Source organism: Neoarius graeffei, chromosome 3, assembly GCF_027579695.1.
Source record: "Neoarius graeffei isolate fNeoGra1 chromosome 3, fNeoGra1.pri, whole genome shotgun sequence".
Classification (NCBI taxonomy): domain Eukaryota; kingdom Metazoa; phylum Chordata; class Actinopteri; order Siluriformes; family Ariidae; genus Neoarius; species Neoarius graeffei.
In genome coordinates, this window is record NC_083571.1 from 59,977,238 (window position 1) to 59,996,524 (window position 19,287).

A 19,287-nucleotide genomic window follows, 5' to 3' on the forward strand; every position below is an offset into this window, starting at 1 on the left:
AAAAAGCAGAGAATTTTAAGGCGGTTGTCTTCAGACCTGAGAAAAATCTGATCAAAGGACAACCCAGGGTATTAAAGTGACTTCTTAGAGTTTAACTCTGAAAAGAAGCCATGTAGAATGGGCCATAATCCAGATCACATTTCGCAGCTAGTCTTTTCATTATGCAGGTAATAACGTTTTAAAAACGAGCAAGAAAGTATGGAAAGTTTGGATTTGATTGATTGATGATTCAAGAGCCAGAACTATATAATTTTTTCAAGTCCAGAATGTGAGAAAACAAACAAGCATGCCCAGCTTAATGTGTCTAAAAATGAAGCAATCACAGGTTTAGCGCCCCTGCTGGCTAGCTGCAGTATAACGCGTAGCTCCGCCCATCCTCATGTGTTTCAATCACAAAATAGCCCATTTTAAATGTCACTTTTCTTGTCTAAACTTTCTTTCCATCCACAGTGTCTAATCAGGCAGTTAGATTTCCCCATGCTGATATCTGCACATTTTTAGAGATTAGTTTTGTTCTACTATATCATAAAAAGGCATGGATACACTTTGGGATGAAGTGATTGACAGCTTTGCTGATGTGTTGGACCTTGGTATTGGGAAAAGGGGGCGGGGCCTACCACATGAGTACCTGAGTTTCGTCTCGACCGCAAAGACTCTGGCTCCAGATTTGACAACATGGCAGAAGAATTTTGGCTTCATTTCTGTAGAACGAAAGGGTGCAGAGCCACACTGTACTGTACATGTTTTTCACACTTGTTGTGAGAGATTTCTAAAACAGAACGCTGTTCTGATTTTCGTCAGGACGATCCTCTGGTTAGCAAAGTGCATTTGTCCATGGCCTAGCTAGCGATAATCAATAACGCGAAAGAGATCTCATTCTGAGTAACTGGAACTTGAAGAGGCAGATTGTTACTGTTAAAAACGAAAGTTGGAATACTATGTGTAAAACGTCTCAAGACCTTGCAGGAACTTCCAGGCTTCTTTGTCCTTGTCTATTTGTGAGATTTGCACTTTCAGGGTAACTTAGCAACGACATCCTTCCCAGGCATCCATCCATCCATTATCTGTAGCCGCTTATCCTGTTCTACAGGGTCGCAGGCAAGCTGGAGCCTATCCCAGCTGACTACGGGCGAAAGGCGGGGTACACCCTGGACAAGTCGCCAGGTCATCACAGGGTTGACACATAGACACAGACAACCATTCACACTCACATTCACACCTACAGTCAATTTAGAGTCACCAGTTAACCTAACCTGCATGTCTTTGGACTGTGGGGGAAACCGGAGCACCCGGAGGAAACCCACGCGGACACGGGGAGAACATGCAAACTCCACATAGAAAGGCCCTCGCCGGCCACGGGGCTCGAACACGGACCTTCTTGCTGTGAGGCGACAGCGCTAACCACTACACCCTTCCCAATCACTTATGTCCATTTTGCATGTTTTTGGAAGTGAGAGGACAGGCTGAATAAAAAATTTCATAATGCAGTACAAGGCAAGCATTAACAATAAAGTGAGCTAATGGGCTTCAAGAGTTGAGCAAAGGGTTTTTTTTTTAAATGAACAAAATACCTCATTATCAGTGGCAGAGCCAGGCAATTTTTCTACGGGTGGCCAGACTGAGACCATTGTTCACACAGGGGTGGCACATAAACTGATTTATTTTTTTCGCGGTCCAAATCCTGCGCTCTGATTGGCTGGCGAGTGGGTCCGTATCCTACGATACGGACCCCAGTTACGGACCCCAGTTATGGACCTCTGGCGACTCGCTCTTTCACAACAACGAACATAGTAGCATTTTTTGTCAACATTTATCTTTTTTTATAAGATTTATTTATAAGATTATCAAAAATCTTATAAATGTTTGCCAGCATTTCTCAGGAAAATAGCATTAATTTTACATCATGGATAGCGATAACGACAGTGTTCACAGCGAAAGCGAGTTTTACTACCCTGAGGAAGACGAAATAAAAGAAAACATTTCAGGAGAAAGCTAAAAACCTGTAATTTGCTAATGCCGAGCAAAAACATGGCTGAATCCTGAATGAGTCCTATTTGTATAAATAGGGGACTACATAGGCGGCAAAGTGTAGTTTTTTTTTTTTCCTGCCATGGAAGTGCACTTGTATACCGAGGAGGAAGCCATTTGCATTACAGCCGTGAATGAGGATTCAAAATAGCATTAATTTTACAGCATGGATCGCGATAATGACAGTGTTCACAGCGAAAGCGAGTTTTACTACCCTGAGGAAGACGAAATAAAAGAAAACATTTCAGGAGAAAGCTAAAAACCTGTAATTTGCTAATGCCGAGCAAAAACATGGCTGAATCCTGAATGAGTCCTATTTGTATAAATAGGGGACTACATAGGCGGCAAAGTGTAGTTTTTTTTTTTCCTGCCATGGAAGTGCACTTGTATACCGAGGAGGAAGCCATTTGCATTACAGCCGTGAATGAGGATTCAAAATAGCATTAATTTTACAGCATGGACAGCGATAACGACAGTGTTCACAGCGAAAGCGAGTTTTACTACCCTGAGGAAGAAGAAATAAAAGAAAACATTTCAGGAGAAAGCTAAAAACCTCTAACTTGCTAACAGTTTGATCTCATTAGTTAATGAGGCCCATTTTGGACCATGTTATCCTAATACATAATATTACATTAGGTAAAAACTTTAAACCAGTACGATCTCTTCTTCAAAGTTTCACCAAATGGTTTTATTTTATGCAATATAAAGGTCATAATACTGTATAAGTTTAGTCGAGCAAAAACACTGAGCAAAAACATGGCTGAATCCTGAATGACTCCTATTTGTATAAATAGGGGACTACATAGGCGGCAAAATGTAGTTTTTTTCCTGCCATGGAAGTGCACTTGTATACCGAGGAGGAAGTAGTTTGCATTACAGCCGTGAATGAGGATTCAAAATGGCGGCTCGGCTCGGTTTTCCCTTTCGGGCGCTCTCGTTTTCTGTTAGAATTTGGTAAAGAAAAAAATATATATATTATTTACCAGCTTAAGGTCGGTCCGTATGGTGAAATACCGTGACCTCGGCCCTGAATACTGACCTCGGCCCAGAGGCCTCGCTCAGTACTTTCAAGACCTCGGTCACGGTATTTCACCATACGGACCTCCCAGCTGGTAAATGACATGTATATCTTTTTGTTGTTATTTTTCTGTGTGGCAAGTCAATGTAGGTCTAGCGGTGTTTCTTGGTCACTCACTTGTTAATTTGGGCAGGCAGTGACTGCCATGTAGAATTACATCATGAAGACCTGCATAATAAGCTTTTTAATGTATTACTAAGCTGATAAAAAAAAACTTAAACAGTTGTGAAAATTGTGCCTTTTTAATTGGTGATAAAGCTCACACAATAATTAAAAAATTCACACACACATAAATATATATATAAAAGAGAAGGTACTTATAGGTACTTATACTTGTGACCATGGCACGCTCCAATTTTTTTAGAACTCTGTCCGTGATTCAGAAAGAGGAAACTCTGAGGCTTAGTACGGAGAGGAGACGAGGGGATCAGGACACTTCGTCCAGTAGTTAAGACATTTCATCCAAAGCCTTTTTCAGACGCACTATCAATTATTTTAGATTTCAGGTATTCCAGTGTTGGAGAATGAAGCCTCCGCGAGAGTACTGCTCCGCGCCTAAAGATTTAACATGATCCAGCCGGCTTTAAAAATTAATAACTCGGCCAACGGAGCTCACAGCGAAGCCAAATTTTACAGTCACTTCCCTCTAAGCCTCCCCCTTGGAAAGAGCACGGCATGGTCTCGGGTCGGTAGGACCGTGCCTCGGCCCGGGATTCGTGAACGAAGCCCCCATGAGAGCGCTGCTCAGCCCCTAAAGATTTCATATGATCCATACTCATTTGCTTTACAAAAATGTATTTTGCTTCGGTCAAATTCCATTGAGAATTCCTGCTTTTTTCGAAACAAATTCCTGAAATATAAAATAACTGATGAAAAAGGCTTTGGACGAAATGACCTGTGTTTGTACTCAATGGTTGGTAGAAGCGTCTTATCGTCAGAAAAGCCTGACTTTTTAAAATAATATGGGTCAAAACCACACGTATCTCTCTTCGCTCAATCGTTGAAATCGTGATAATACTGAGAAAATCCAGCATTGTTTACAGACGCGCTTTCAGTGGCTGCCATCCTAGTTGCTTTGTATATCCACCATCATGGCGGACGCTTATGACGTAGCACGTTTCGATCACGTGGTTGCACGTCATCTGTAGACAGCTACTTGTTCTTCTTCAAGTTGAGTGTCTTACCACCACCTACTGTTTGGGTGGAGAACTACCGGTTTGAGAGTGCGCTGTTGAATTGCGTCCATATGGGAACAACTGCATATACACTACCGTTCAAAAGTTTGGGGTCACCCAGACAATTTTGTGTTTTCCATGAAAAGTCACACTTTTATTTCCCACCATAAGTTGTAAAATGAATAGAAAATATAGTCGAGACATTTTTCTGGCCATTTTGAGCATTTAATCGACCCCACAAATGTGATGCTCCAGAAACTCAATCTGCTCAAAGGAAGGTCAGTTTTATAGCTTCTCTAAAAAGCTCAACTGTTTTCAGCTGTGCTAACATGATTGTACAAGGGTTTTCTAATCATCCATTAGCCTTCTGAGGCAATGAGCAAACACATTGTACCATTAGAACACTGGAGTGAGAGTTGCTGGAAATGGGCCTCTATACACCTATGGAGATATTGCACCAAAAACCAGACATTTGCAGCTGGAATAGTCATTTACCACATTAGCAATGTATAGAGTGGATTTCTGATTAGTTTAAAGTGATCTTCATTGAGAAGAACAGTGCTTTTCTTTCAAAAATAAGGACATTTCAAAGTGATCCCAAACTTTTGAATGGTAGTGTACACGTACAGTAGTTCAGCAAAAAAGTTGCCGACAAAGCAGTGTTGGGGGTGGCCGTAGGGGTGGCCAGACATTATTTTAGGGTGGCCTTGTCCACCACTGGCCACTCCTTGGCTCCGCCCCTGCTCATGATGACGACTGCTCTCTCTTTTGCTTTCTCACTCACTTACTCACTCAGCCAGTAGTGGGATTGGGGGATTGGAGCTTGGCCATGACAGTTGTAGCAAAGTGGCATTTTCCACATGATGCAGCTCATACAAAATTAAACACAGAAACACACACAGAAAGAGAGAGAGAGAGAGAGAGAGAGAGATGAAGGGGAAATATTTAATTGCCCATATCAAAACAGGAAGAACTACACGCCAGGTACCCAATCCTGCCAGTCATTATGCTAACCACAGTTCTGTGTATATTTACATCACCTTGGCTACTATACCTTTGGGCACAATACGGGTTGGATGTAAGGTGTGTGTTTGTATCATGTCAGAGTGTGTGTGTTCTCAGCGGGGTGTGTGTAATGTGGGTTTTTTTTCCTGCCAGCACTGTTGTTGTCCTCAGTGAGCTCTTTGTCCAAAGCCCTCAGGGCCTGTCAGGAGCTTATCTGTGTTAGATTGGGTTTGTTTAGTGTGTGTGTGTGCGCACGTGTGTGTCTGCGCGTGCGTGTGTGTACTCACCTTTCAATGATGTTTGCCGTGCTGCGCCACTTATCTGATTTCACATCTCACAGAACAGAAACAGTGCAACTGTTGAGCATCACACACACACTCACACTCACACACAGACGCACACACACACTCCTAATTAGGACTCATTATTCAAGTACAATAGAGCATAGAGATCTGTGCCAGCTTTTAGAACCATGATAATAAATACTTGAAGCTGTGGGGGGGAGCAAAAGCAGAGTTGTAGAGAGGAACGATCTGAAAAGATATGAAGAATGATGATGAATATATGAAAGAAACAATGGCGCAGATGATCTAGTCTGTATGGCTCCAGACTGACCCACGTAAAAATAGTACACGAGCTGGAGTAGGCTATGAACGCCAACGTGGTGTTTGGTGCACAACTCGAATTTTGTTCTACAGCAGATGTTACAGGTTTATTTTAACATGACATACCATGAGAAGCTACAGGAAGCAGTGTTTCCGCCTAAGTTTACTGGTGTGTTTTATTTTTATTTTTTTTGGTCCCAAACTGCTGGTGGTTAATACCTCCCCGTGATATCAGCTACCACCTGCAGGACCCCTCCCCGCGGCTCCTATTGCAGAGCATTTGGACCTCAACAACTTCACATTTAATTTAGAACAATAATTAGAGCAATTTTTTACAATAGAACTGCACTCCTGTTTTCCCAGACCTTAAAGTGTGTGTGTGTGTGTGTGTGTGTGTGTGTGTGTGTGTGTGTGTGTGGGCATTATGTTGCCCCCCCCAGTATAATGGTAGGGGAAACACTGGGAAGTGGAGTCACATACTTGGATAATGATCACAGTATCAGAACAACCAGAAGTCCCAGCATTTTCTTTTTTCCAAATTATTAAGGCTAACAAAGAAAAAAAAAGACATCTTAGGAAGGGAAAATCAAGTCAAGTTTATTTGTATAGCGCTTTTAACAATAAACATTGTCGCAAAGTAGCTTTACAGAATTTGAACGACCCAAAATACAAGCCAATTTCATCCCCAATGAGCACGCCCGTGGCGACAGTGGCAAGGAACCCCCCCCCCGATGACATGAGGAAGAAACCTCGAGAGGAACCAGACCCAAAAGGGGACCCATCCTCACCTGGGCAACAACAGACAACATGACCACAACATCAACCGTCCTAACACAAAGCCAGCCTCGTTGATGCCACAACCCCCCCACCAACGGAAACCCAGGAGCAAAACCGCCCACGACAACTGCAGTCCTCAGCCACAAAAGCACCATTGCAAGAGTCCAGAGCGTCCTCCAGGCACGACCCCCAACTGTCCACATGGGGCCGCCCTCCACAGGAGCGATGCGATGAGACTCCAACCAGACACAGGGCACCAGGATGGATTAGGCAGGTCCGAGGAACAGAAGAGGTCAGCATCTCGAGCCCAGGACCGACATATAACTATATCTGATAGTCTGAGGAATTGTACACAGTATTTCTCATTATGAGATTATTATACAAATATGACATGAATAGGACTGCAGTTGACTTGCTGACTTTGGGACTGTGGTTGTTGTGAACGGTTTTGCGCTCGGGTTTCTGTCGGTGGGGGGTTTATAGCATCAACGAAGCTGACTTTATGTTCGGACTGTTAATGTTATAGTCATGTTGTCTGTTGTTGCCCAAATGAGGATGGGTTCCCTTTTGAGTCTGGTTCCTCTCGAGGTTTCTTCCTCATGTTGTCTGAAGGAGTTTTTCCTTGCCACCGTCGCCACAGGCTGCTCATTGGGGATAGATTAGGGATAAAATTACCTCATGTTTTAAGTTGTTTAAATTCTGTAAACCTGCTTTGCGACAATGTTTATTGTTAAAAACGCTATACAAATAAACTTGACTTGACTTGACATGAATTTGATTCATCTCATCTCATCTCATTATCTCTAGCCGCTTTATCCTGTCCTACAGGGTCGCAGGCAAGCTGGAGCCTATCCCAGCTGACTACGGGCGAAAGGCGGGGTACACCCTGGACAAGTCGCCAGGTCATCACAGGGCTGACACATAGACACAGACAACCATTCACACTCACATTCACACCTACGCTCAATTTAGAGTCACCAGTTAACCTAACCTGCATGTCTTTGGACTGTGGGGGAAACCGGAGCACCCGGAGGAAACCCACGCGGACACGGGGAGAACATGCAAACTCCACACAGAAAGGCCCTCGCCGGCCACGGGGCTCGAACCCGGACCTTCTTGCTGTGAGGCGACAGCGCTAATTTCAGATATTTTTGATTGCAAATATAGTACATATTGATTTGGCTGTTTGTTTGGTTTCTGATTTCAAAGACTAATCAAGAAAACTGCTGGGGCTTTAACAATTATTTCACGAAATAAGCCATACACGAGGAGTTTAAGTGGAACAACTGTTTTATTCTATCCACATTCACTGAATTTTGAGAAACCGAGCATTTTTATTTTTTTATTTTTTGCAAATTTGATAAATAAAAACCTTGCACAAAACGTCCAACAAAATTGTTTTCGCTTAGACGGACTTCTTCTTAAAAACCTATCGATGGCTGCACGAATTGCCTTTAGTGTTGTTTCATTTGTAGAAAGTGTCGTCTTGTTGTCGTGCCAAGGTACAGAATAGCTTTAGACATTTATTTAATTCTTCCTTGGACATTTCAGTTCTGTCATTTTTCAAACTTCTTTCAGCTTTTGAACCAGTCTAAAAAATTTCAACTAATTTTAATGCTTAAAGATGAAGAGTCTAAACGAACCGGCAAAATGACAGGAGCAATCTGTGAAAAATGCGATAATAATAATAATAATTCTTGAAAAAAAAAGATATTTTCTTACCATGAAATACTTTTATTCCATATTTTGTTGCTTTTTTGTATTTTTGGGGGGTTTTGTTTTCAAGTAAAGTTTTTATTTCGTCCTCGGTTGGTCCAGCAACATGCTCCGCCATTTTGTTTTTCTCTACTCATGGTATATAAGCTGATATCCTAGTAGTAGAGTAACCAATCAGAGCACGCGATTGCTCATATCAAGTGAATGTGGATAGACTAATCGTAGGTTATGACTCTTAAGTGAAATACCATCTGACAAAATGTGCTTCATGATTTAGGAGATCAGTTCACTGTGTGTCTGATTTTGTTCCTCAGTTTCCAAAAAGCATCATGTTGTGAAATGGTAGAGCGAGCATCACTTTGAACACCTCTCTCTCTCTCTCTCTCTCTCTCTCTCTCCAGAGGACCAGCTTCCTCCTGGATTCCCCACCATAGACATGGGTCCTCAGCTGAAGGTAGTGGAGCGAACGCGCACCGCCACCATGCTGTGTGCCGCGAGCGGGAACCCTGACCCCGACATCTCCTGGTTTAAAGATTTTCTCCCTGTTAACACCAGCAGCAACAATGGCAGAATCAAACAGCTCCGATCAGGTAAAGTTCTTCATCCTTCTGGCAAAAATGAAACGAGAATTCCTTTTCCTTTCTCTCCTGTGAACTTTTTTCTTTTCTTAAAAAAAAATGTTTTCCCCATCAAGCTCTTTTTTTAAATTTGATGTAAATAATGCCATAAGTCTGTCTATGTTATCCGTATGCGTGTGTGCGTATGTGAGTGTGTGTGTGTGTGTGTGTGTACACCCATTTGTGTTGCTTTCAAGGTGTCTTTAATTTTGTTCTGCGCTTCCATTATTACCCATGACTCACTGCTGTGACTGCACACTTAGCAGGTTTTATATCATCATCCTTTTTTTTTAATAATTTTTTTTTACTTGTACGTTCTACTGCCCATCGCAGGAAGTGACCAGCCATACTTGTGTCTTTTTCTTTTCTTTCCTTCTTTCTTTTCAATTTCTTATCCTAAAATGACTAATTTTCAACATTGGGCTTTTTGTTCATAACAAAGGACCTCCTCCCTTCCCCCACCTCCACATGGTTCATGCTGGGTTTTTTTTTTCGACCAATATAATGACGAGTCCATGTGCGACTTCTAAAGCAATCCCAGAGCAAGCTGATTGAAATGGCTGTTGTGTGACTTTCGTCCATGTAACCCTGCGCTCACACTAGCAAGCAAAAAAATGGTTTTCTTGGGGGGGTTTGTTTGTTTTTTGTTTTTTTAATATTGATTGGTCATGAAATCCAAATGATTTGATGATGAATGTTCCCAGTCTCTCATAAAAGAGTTAACGTATAAATAGACATGTAAAAAAAAAAAACTTCAAACAGGATACTATTGAATCCTCAAATCTGATTAGTCAGGAGGGGTTGATTAATTTTCTAGTACAGCAGCCCTGACAGGTTTATCTTACTGCCCTCATTAATACATGATCTATCGTAAGAACTTGCACAGGGGCCGGTATCATGGACAGTCCAAGTCTGCAGTGTCAGCATTCTACTTCGCAACAATCAGACATACAGTAAAGCTGTACTGTAAGTTTTATGGAAGAAGGACTTTGTTGTGTCTTCGTAACATGCCATTGCACTTTTTTTTGGTTGTTTTATTAAATGTAACTGTAAAAAGATACAGTGGTGCTTGAAAGTTTGTGAACCCTTTAGAATTTTCTGTATTCCTGCATAAATATGACCTAAAACATCATCAGATTTTCACACAAGTCCTAAAAGTAGATAAAGAGAACCCAGTTAAACAAATGAGACAAAAATATTATACTTGGTCATTTATTTATTGAGGAAAATGATCCAATATTCCATATCTATGAGTGGCAAAAGTATGTGAACCTTTGCTTTCAGTATCTGGTGTGACCCCCTTGTGCAGCAATAACTGCAACTAAACGTTTCCAGTAACTGTTGTTCAGTCCTGCACACCGGCTTGGAGGAATTTTAGCCCATTCCTCCGTACAGAACAGCTTCAACTCTGGGATGTCGGTGGGTTTCCTCGCATGAACTGCTCGTTTCAGGTCCTTCCACAACATTTCGATTGGATTAAGGTCAGGACTTTGACTTGGCCATTCCAAAACATTAACTTTATTCTTCTTTAACCATTCTTTGGTAGAATGACTTGTGTGCTTAGGGTTGTTGTCTTGCTGAATGACCCACCTTCTCTCGAGATTCAATTCATGGACAGATGTCCTGACATTTTCCTTTAGAATTCGTTGGTATAATTCAGAATTCATTGTTCCATCAATGATGGCAAGCTGTCCTGGCACAGATGCAGCAAAACAGGCCCAAACCATGATACTACCACCGCCATGTTTCACAGATGGGATAAGGTTCTTATGTTGGAATGCCTTTCCTTTCTCCAAACATAACACTTCTCATTTAAACCAAAAAGTTCTATTTTGGTCTCATCCGTCCACAAAACATGTTTCCAATAGACTTCTGGCTTGTCTATGTGATCTTTAGCAAACTGCAGATGAGCAGCAGTGTTCTTTTTGGAGAGCAGTGGCTTTCTTCTTGCAACCCTGCCATGCACACCATTGTTGTTCAGTGTTCTCCTGATGGTGGACTCATGAACATTAGCTAATGTGAGAGAGGCCTTCAGTTGCTTAGAAGTTACCCTGGGGTCCTTTGTGACCTCGCCGACTATTATACGCCTTGCTCTTGGAGTGATCTTTGTTGGTCGACCACTCCTGGGGAGGGTAACAATGGTATTGAATTTCCTCCATTTGTACACAATCTGTCTGACTGTGGATTGGTGGAGTCCAAACTCTTTAGAGATGGTTTTGTAACCTTTTCCAGCCTGATGAGCATCAACAACACTTTTTCTGAGGTCCTCAGAAATCTCCTTTGTTCGTGCCATGAGACACTTCCACAAACATGTGTTGTGAAGATCAGACTTTGATAGATCCCTGTTCTTTAAATAAAACAGGGCGCCCACTCACACCTGATTGTCATCCCATTGATTGAAAGCACCTGACTCTAATTTCACCTTCAAATTAACTGCTAATCCTAGAGGTTCACATACTTTTGCCACCCACAGATATGCAATATTGGATCATTTTCCTCAATAAATAAATGACCAAGTATCATATTTTTTGTCTCATTTGTTTAACTGGGTTCTCTTTATCTACTTTTAGGACTTGTGTGAAAATCTGATGATGTTTTAGGTCATATTTATGCAGAAATATAGAAAATTCTAAAGGGTTCACAAACTTTCAAGCACCACATACCATCAGTTACATAAAAATTATTATTGTTGGCAAATTGTTGTCATTTAAGATGAATAAAACACTTTGAGACATGTTGAGCATTACCCTGTTATTGATTATTTTCCAATAACAGCATTGTCTCATGCTCCTCACATATGAACATAAAGCTTATTTATTTATTTATGTCATGAAAGTGGCCAAGCAGTTCCACTCAAGACAGGCGTTTAAAGTCATTTTTATTTTTATTTATGTCCTGTTTAAATACCGAATCTTATCGTGAATAAGATCAAATCTCTAATATTTTAAAAAGATCATATTAACACTGTACAGAAATATGAAGGATAACAATTCTTAAAAACAACCAAAGAGCTGTTTAAAAAAAACCTTTTTTTTCCTTTCTGTAACCATGTGATGCTTACAGATTACTTGCCGAAAGAAATTAGTTGCTCCTCGGCTATTTAACAGCTAGTTTCGCAAAACAAAAACAAAAAAAAAACAGGACAGGCCACGCCTACAAGTGGTTCAAGCCACGCCCATCCACAAAAAAAAAAAACAACAGCAAACAAGCGTGTGCTTCTAACGTGATCGCAGGGTTGCATTTCCATTTCACACTTCTCATCACTTTGAAATAATTAAACTCATGAGTGGAGTTGTTGGTGAGAGCAGAGTGGAAGATTTTCCCAGAATCCCTCAGCCACAGTAGTGTCGTCGTGTCCAGCTTTTTTTCCCGGCCCCTTGTGATCCCTTGCTTTTGCTCAGATTTTGCTTCTCCTGTGAAATGCTTGTGAAATTTCCCTGATATTCCCTGCTCACTCCCTTAAATGGAGTTTACTCTACCGTATTTATACGTCTATAAATATAAATATCTAAATCTGCATATGACCATAAGGTGAGATTTACGCTCTTCTAATAGAAGGCTAATCATTTGATCTGCTGTGATCACCTGACTCTCTAACTCTCTCAGTGTCTTGTCTTCACTCGTCTTGTTTAACTTCCTTTCTCTTGTTGTAAGCAGCACTGTGTGACCCTATTTATAACCCTATATATTTTTTTTTCTTCACATGTACGCCTCTTATTCTGCTGTGCAATAGAGTCTTAAGAATTAACTGTACCAAAAAAAAAGAAAAGAAAAAAAAAACCCTGTTCCTAAACATAAGGAATATAATCATATTTTCTATGCTGTCTTTCTTCTCTCCGTATTTTTTAAATCTCCAGAGTCCTTTGGTAAGTGCGTAGCTCTGAAGCACACATCATCCCCACTAATGTTTCATGTCTCTCAAAACTCTTATTAAAATGCATGGCATGCATTTTACTAACAGTTAGCACAGTTAACAGATGTATAGCACACACACACACACACACACACACACACACACACACACATATATACACATATATATATATATTTATATATTAAAGAGAAGAAATAAATCACACGCACCTGGTTAAGGACACATAAAAACGAATTGTTATGTCTGAGCAGGACAAATGAGTAAAAATGTTCTGATGTGTCCCTCCATGTGTGGACGTCCCTTCTGTCACTGACTCACTTCCTTCACTCCCTCCCCTTCCTCAGCACCATAGTGATTTGTCCCACACAATTTCTACCTGAGCATAAGTGAATCAGAGGTCTTAGATGATCAAAAAAAAAAAAAAAAAATCCTAACTCCCTCTAAACTATTTCAAAATGGCACTTTCCTTGTACATAACCAGTGTAACACCTTCCAAACTGCTTCCAATGATAACCTACCTGTATTTTTTTTTTTTTGCCAATAGAGGAAATCTCTCTCTCTCTCTCTCTCTCTCTCTCTCTCTCCATATATATCTATCAATCTATCTGTCTCTTCTCTTCTCTACCTTATTTTTTAACATACTCTGTTTAAAGAAGAATAAATAAACAAAACAAGCAAACAGAATTAAAAAAAAAAAGAAAGAAAAAAGCTAATTTGATTCTTCTTCCAAAGCCCCCAGCCTCCTTCCTCTCGTACTAATGCTTCTTCTTTCCAATCTTATTTGCATTCATATTATCCACCCAGGTGGTACTCCAATACGAGGTAAGAGAGCTGAACCGAAGTTCACAGAATGAAAAACTAAACTTCATTCTCGCTGTCCTTCCATCCCGCCCGCCTCCATGTATATGTCTCGTCTCTCCATCCCAACACCCCTGTATCATCCCTCGCTTTTTCCGTCCCTCTCAAACCTTCCTAAACCCTAAACACCCCTTTCTCTATCTCTTTCCGTTTCCTCTTTCCATCTGACCTTTGCATATCTGCTTTCATTCCTCACCTCATTTCTTTTTTTTTTCTTTTTTTTTTTCCAATTAATAAATTGCGATATGCTTACTGTGACACAAAGAAGCATATCCAGTGGCGTTTTTATTTCCTTTTTTTTTTGTTTGTTTCTTCTAATTCTTATTCTTTTATTGTTATTATTGTTATTATTATTGTTATTGCTTTTGTTCCGTCTTTCTTTTTGGCCATAGCGACTCATATGTGTCCCTCTTTTTGTCCAACTAAAACAACCAAACATTTTTCCCCCCTTAGCTGTTCTTGCACACTTGTGCCATACGATGACGGACTCACGGACAGCTTCTCGCCTCTCCTCTGCCACGAGAAATTTTTTTTTCTTTTTTTGTTCAAGAAAAAGTACTGTCTATTTATCTTTTTAAATTCTCATCTCTATGTGCTTTCCTCTACCTGTACCCTTCTCTTAAAAAAAAGCCCAAACAACCACTTTTTTGATAAAGTTTCTCGGGTGCTTTTTTTCTTCTCCCACCTATTTTTTTTCCTTCTTACTTTTCTTGGGTTGAAGGCTTTCCTTTTTGACATGTTTTGATTTTTTTTTATTCTTCAGGGTTGGGGAAAAGCTAACAAAGGGTCTGGCAGAGCAAACTGAGGTGCCCGTTTTGTGATTTTTGTCGAGCAACTCAGGAGGTGGAGACGTGGTTTGATGCATATATATTAAAAAAAAAAAATTTCTTTGGTCATGTGACACCACACTGCTGATCCCATTGGTGGATTTTTATGGGTGTCATTTGTAGCTTTGAATAAGCTATGGCAGTGGTTGGTTGATTTCTTGTTGGCCATTTTGACCTGAATTTTGACCTCTAATGCACCTGCGTTTTATTTTTCAGCTAAGGGTTGTCAAAAAAAAAAAGGTTGTAAGTTGCACTGACATACATTTCTTGACTTGCATGTCAATCATTTTGGGACAGAGGGTGATGTAATGGTCTGGATGATGATGAATCTCCTAATACAATTTTTCAAAGCCCAAGCAGCAAACATCTTTTTTTTTTCCTTTTTTTATTTTTAATTTTTTTGTCGCAGAGAATTTTTTTTTGGTTCTTTTTGCGAGTCATGGGCCATCTTTGATTAATTCGAATGTACAATTGACTACGGCAAATTTTCTAACTCAAATGTCTTTTTTTTTTGGACTGTCCTCCCTGGTTATGCTGCTTTTGTATACTGTAATCCTTTTTTTCGTTTGATCCATGCTGCCCTGAAGCAGTGTCATTCATCCTCTCCCATGCTGAACAGTCCTGTCAGGTGTTGTATATTGCAGGGCTCTATTCTGTCCCTTCGAATTGCAAATCTTTTTTTTTCTTTTTTTTTTCTTTTTTTTTTCCTTTTTTTTTTAAATTGTGATGGCAATGCTAGCAAATAGCATCCAAGTCATGTTAAAGCAAGAGCTAAAGTGCTTTAGAAACCCTGCAACATGTAGACTGTATGTTCTCCTTTTCCATCAATGTGATTTGTACAGTGTGTTGTAAGAAGAGAATGATCAGTGCGTAATTTGTGTTGCCTCAAACGTCTACTGCAGTGCACATTAAGCACATAAAAAAAAAAGAGTCCAGTTTTCTGAAAAAGTACTCGTGAAATCCATAAAATGGACATAAGGCATGTGCTGATATTACAATTTTATATCACCGTGAATTTCCACACTTTGATTATGAGTTAATATTACGATAAAATTGTGCTTTTTTTAAAAAAAAAATATTGATTATTATCAAACTCCTGACTGATCTTCTGATTCTGACTTCTTTTTCTTTTTGTAGCCAAAAATAATATCCGAAGCAAAAATCTTTTCTTAAAGGCATAAGCTTTTTCAGTTTTCAACTGGATAGAATTTATCTCAGCACAAAATCCTGTACCGGCTCAAAATCCTGCCTACATAAAAAAAAAAAAAAACCCAAAACATGATTCAAGATGACTTGATATGAAATAAGCGATTATCAGCACACGCCAAAGCCAAACTGTTCAACCTGGAAGTCTACAGATGATTTGTTCAGCACACATAATCACACTTTCAGTGATGCAACAAGATGACAGAAAGAAGGCACTGCATTAGAAATGATGGGGTGATTGCTCATTTTTACAGCAAGAAGGTTTGTGACTTTTTTCTTTTTTCTTTTGTTTTGGCTGTTTTATGTTTTTTTTTGTTGTTTTTTTTTAAATGACTCTGGTTCCTAATCCAGCAGAAATCAGCAGGTGGTTGATTTAATGATTTAATGGATACAGTCGCCACTTCAGCTTCAGAAAATCATTCAAGAGCAGTTAGTTAATAAGTTTATGCATCTCTATATAAGGAAAAAAATGTGCGAGCGAGAAAAATATCACCGATGTGACAGAAACAGGGATTGTGAAAAACGATGCTTTGCTTAGTCTCATGTTGCACGGTGAGATGTTTTGCCTTAACACGCGAATCTGCCCCATACTCTTTCCTGCCATACAGGAGCACTGCAGATCGAACAGAGCGAGGAATCCGACCAAGGAAAGTACGAGTGTGTCGCCACTAATAACGACGGCACCCGCTACTCGGCTCCTGCAAACTTATATGTCCGAGGTAGGAAAGTCCACTGGGACAACTCTGTGCTGAATTCAGGGCTAGTGTTCTGTAAATGTACTCGATATACAGAGGGTATGTGTAATCTCATGGCATATTGAACATAAATGATCAGAATAAATGGATCATTGGGTCCAAAGTTGCCTGGCTACACATTTTGTAAGTATCTTTGTTGCATTTGACTCTCCCTCCTGTTTTCGGTTTTCTGTTAATTCTCCTACTTTAATGCCATGATTTAATGCCTGGTGTGACACTAATTACACCGACCCCTAAGCTTGCAGCAGGTTTATGGGTTGTGCCCATGTTTCTTTCTTTCTTTATTTTATTTTATTTTATTTTTTTCCTACAGCACGCCAAATTTTCCCTTTTCCACCAACAATGGAAGAGAAAACTAAACTCTTAACTAAGAACTCTTTACTTTCGTCACTTTCTTGCAAAGTGAAAGGACATTCCAGGAAATATAAATCTGTTATAAATGCAACATTAACCCTTTGACTTTGCTTTGTGCCAAGGCAAAGCAAATCTGATAAGGTCCAAATTATGCTCAGTTATTTCACAGCGAATTCTTGTTAGATTTTTTTTTTCCATTTGATTTCTCATGGAACTAATATGTCAAATTTTCAACATTGGCCTAAATCAAGGAATTATTTCGATCAAGGAAGGACACATCCATTCAAACCAGATGTCATTGTTCATGTCAGAGACAGTGATGTCTGAGTGCAGGACAGAATAGTATTTTTGAGCATTGTGATTTTTTTATATTTTTTTTAAATAAAATGCTGTTCCAAAGCCTGTAAAGGAAATATGTAAAGCAAAGATACTCTTTGCTGCAACTTTTTTCTTTTGTTTTGCCACAGTCCTATGTAAAAGTCTTAGGCACATGTAAAGAAATGCTGTTCACCAAAAAATAGCTTAAAAAATAATGAAATGAAATGTTTCGACACCTGGCGACTTGTCCAGGGTGTACCCCGCCTTTCACCCGTAGTCAGCTGGGATAGGCTCCAGCTCGCCTGCGACCCTGTAGAACAGGATAAAGCGGCTAGAGATAATGAGATGAGATGTTTCGACATTTAAAAAATAGTATAAACAGTAAGCAGTAAGCCATAATCAATGAAACAAAGTCAATATTTGGTGTGAGACGACCCTTTGCTTTAAAAAATAAAAGTAGTCTCAGATACAATGAGTGCAGTTTGGTGCGGAAATGAGCCGTAGGTTTTACTGAGCATCTTACAGAACCAGCCCCAGTTCTTCTGGACACTTTGACTGCCACACTCGCGTCTTCATTTTGCACCAAAACCCAGCAGCCTTCATGTTTTCTTTTTTACTCTGAAAAGTGCTCGTTTATGTAATATGTTTTTGTACCGACTCGATAATGTAGAAGTCATAAAAAAGAAATCTCTAACGTAGTTTGTATGAAAAAATAGGGGAGGGGGCCGAAGACTTTTGCACAGTACTGTATGTTAGAATAATAAAATATAACGCGGCATACAAAAAATTGTCAGTAATTTGTTTTTTTCTACTGTCAGTTACTTCAAGAGGCATCATTTATATGTAGTAGTTCATAAAATCAAAATCAAAGCTGTTAACATATTTGTAGCTGTGTACGGTATGTCAAAGGGTTAATGTTGCTTGACTAATTAAAATAAAATTAAATCTTTAATTCATGATATTCATGTAAAGTAAAGGTTAATGATGTATAACAAATATCACATAAACATCGACTTAAATATTTCCTAATTGTACCAGATTATTTGGAGGAAGTAATATTCATATCATATCGACATGTTTTAGCAGAAACATGGGTCTAAACATCTACTCTAGTTATTATACTGTAGCCAAAGAGAGATGTCTTAACTTTATTATTTAAGATTATGTCCAAGATATTTTGTTAATAAAGCTATTGGCTTTAATATTTGATAACTTTCGATGAAAAGGATGTAAGCACATGACAATACAGTTATAATATAAATGGCTATAATGTACTTAAGACGGTTTGATATGTCTTACATGGTGTATTGGTAACGTTACACAGCAAAATCAGAAAGTGCTGAACGAACATGTACTGGTGTAAATGAATGATATTTCTGTTGCTTTTATGCAGAACCAGGAAATTTTTGATTATTCTTTAGCTTGTTTGCTGTACCGGATTTTACGTCTGATCTATAGGGCATTAATAGAAAAGCCGAACCCAACAAGAGCTCATTTATGGGGTTAAATGTTTAACTGCAGTTTTTGTGCTGATAAATGGGCTTCAATTGAGATTAAGACTTTATAGCAGAGCAAAGCTCCATACTTAAGAGAATATGGCAATGCATCAACCTGATTTTTGATGGCCTTTGCGACCGTACGAAGGACGTACGTGTACCACCACAGGGAGCCCAGTCGTAAGTCCAAGGCAACGTATCTCATAAACACTTGACCGCCAGACAACGAAATTTGAATCTTTATTTACATAAGATAGAGGGGTTGTTGTCCAGCACTGATTTTTAATTTGCTTTTTTTAAAAAAAAATCATGTAGGATTATTTACGAACACATTTTACGGTCATCGGGAGCTCTGCTTTCAAGCAGTGCCAAGCTTTCTATATTTTTATTTAATTCAGCTGAATATAAGTAACTCACAATTTGAGTTTGGAGACGAAATATCTTGTGGGCAAGACGACGCATAGACGAAAGAATTTACCCAAATTTATCTTTTGGATTTGTAGCTCATAAAATGAACAATAAATCTTGTTCCTGCCACGAAAATGTAGCTCCTTTAAGAATGTTCCATAGCAATGATGGATTTCTGGATTATAGTACA

At 39.5% G+C, this 19,287-nt stretch overlaps 1 protein-coding gene across 4 annotated transcripts in view; it reads left to right on the forward strand.

Annotated features, from left to right (window-relative positions):
* Positions 1–19,287, forward strand: part of LOC132883430 (receptor-type tyrosine-protein phosphatase delta-like) — a 282,219-nt gene that overhangs the window by 154,065 nt on the left and 108,867 nt on the right. For all 4 annotated transcript variants that reach the window (XM_060917065.1, XM_060917067.1, XM_060917066.1 and 1 more), the window contains exons 5-6: positions 8,786–8,974; positions 16,375–16,485. In XM_060917065.1, coding sequence (XP_060773048.1) covers positions 8,786–8,974; positions 16,375–16,485 — 300 coding nt within the window. The remainder of the gene's footprint in view (positions 1–8,785; positions 8,975–16,374; positions 16,486–19,287) is intronic.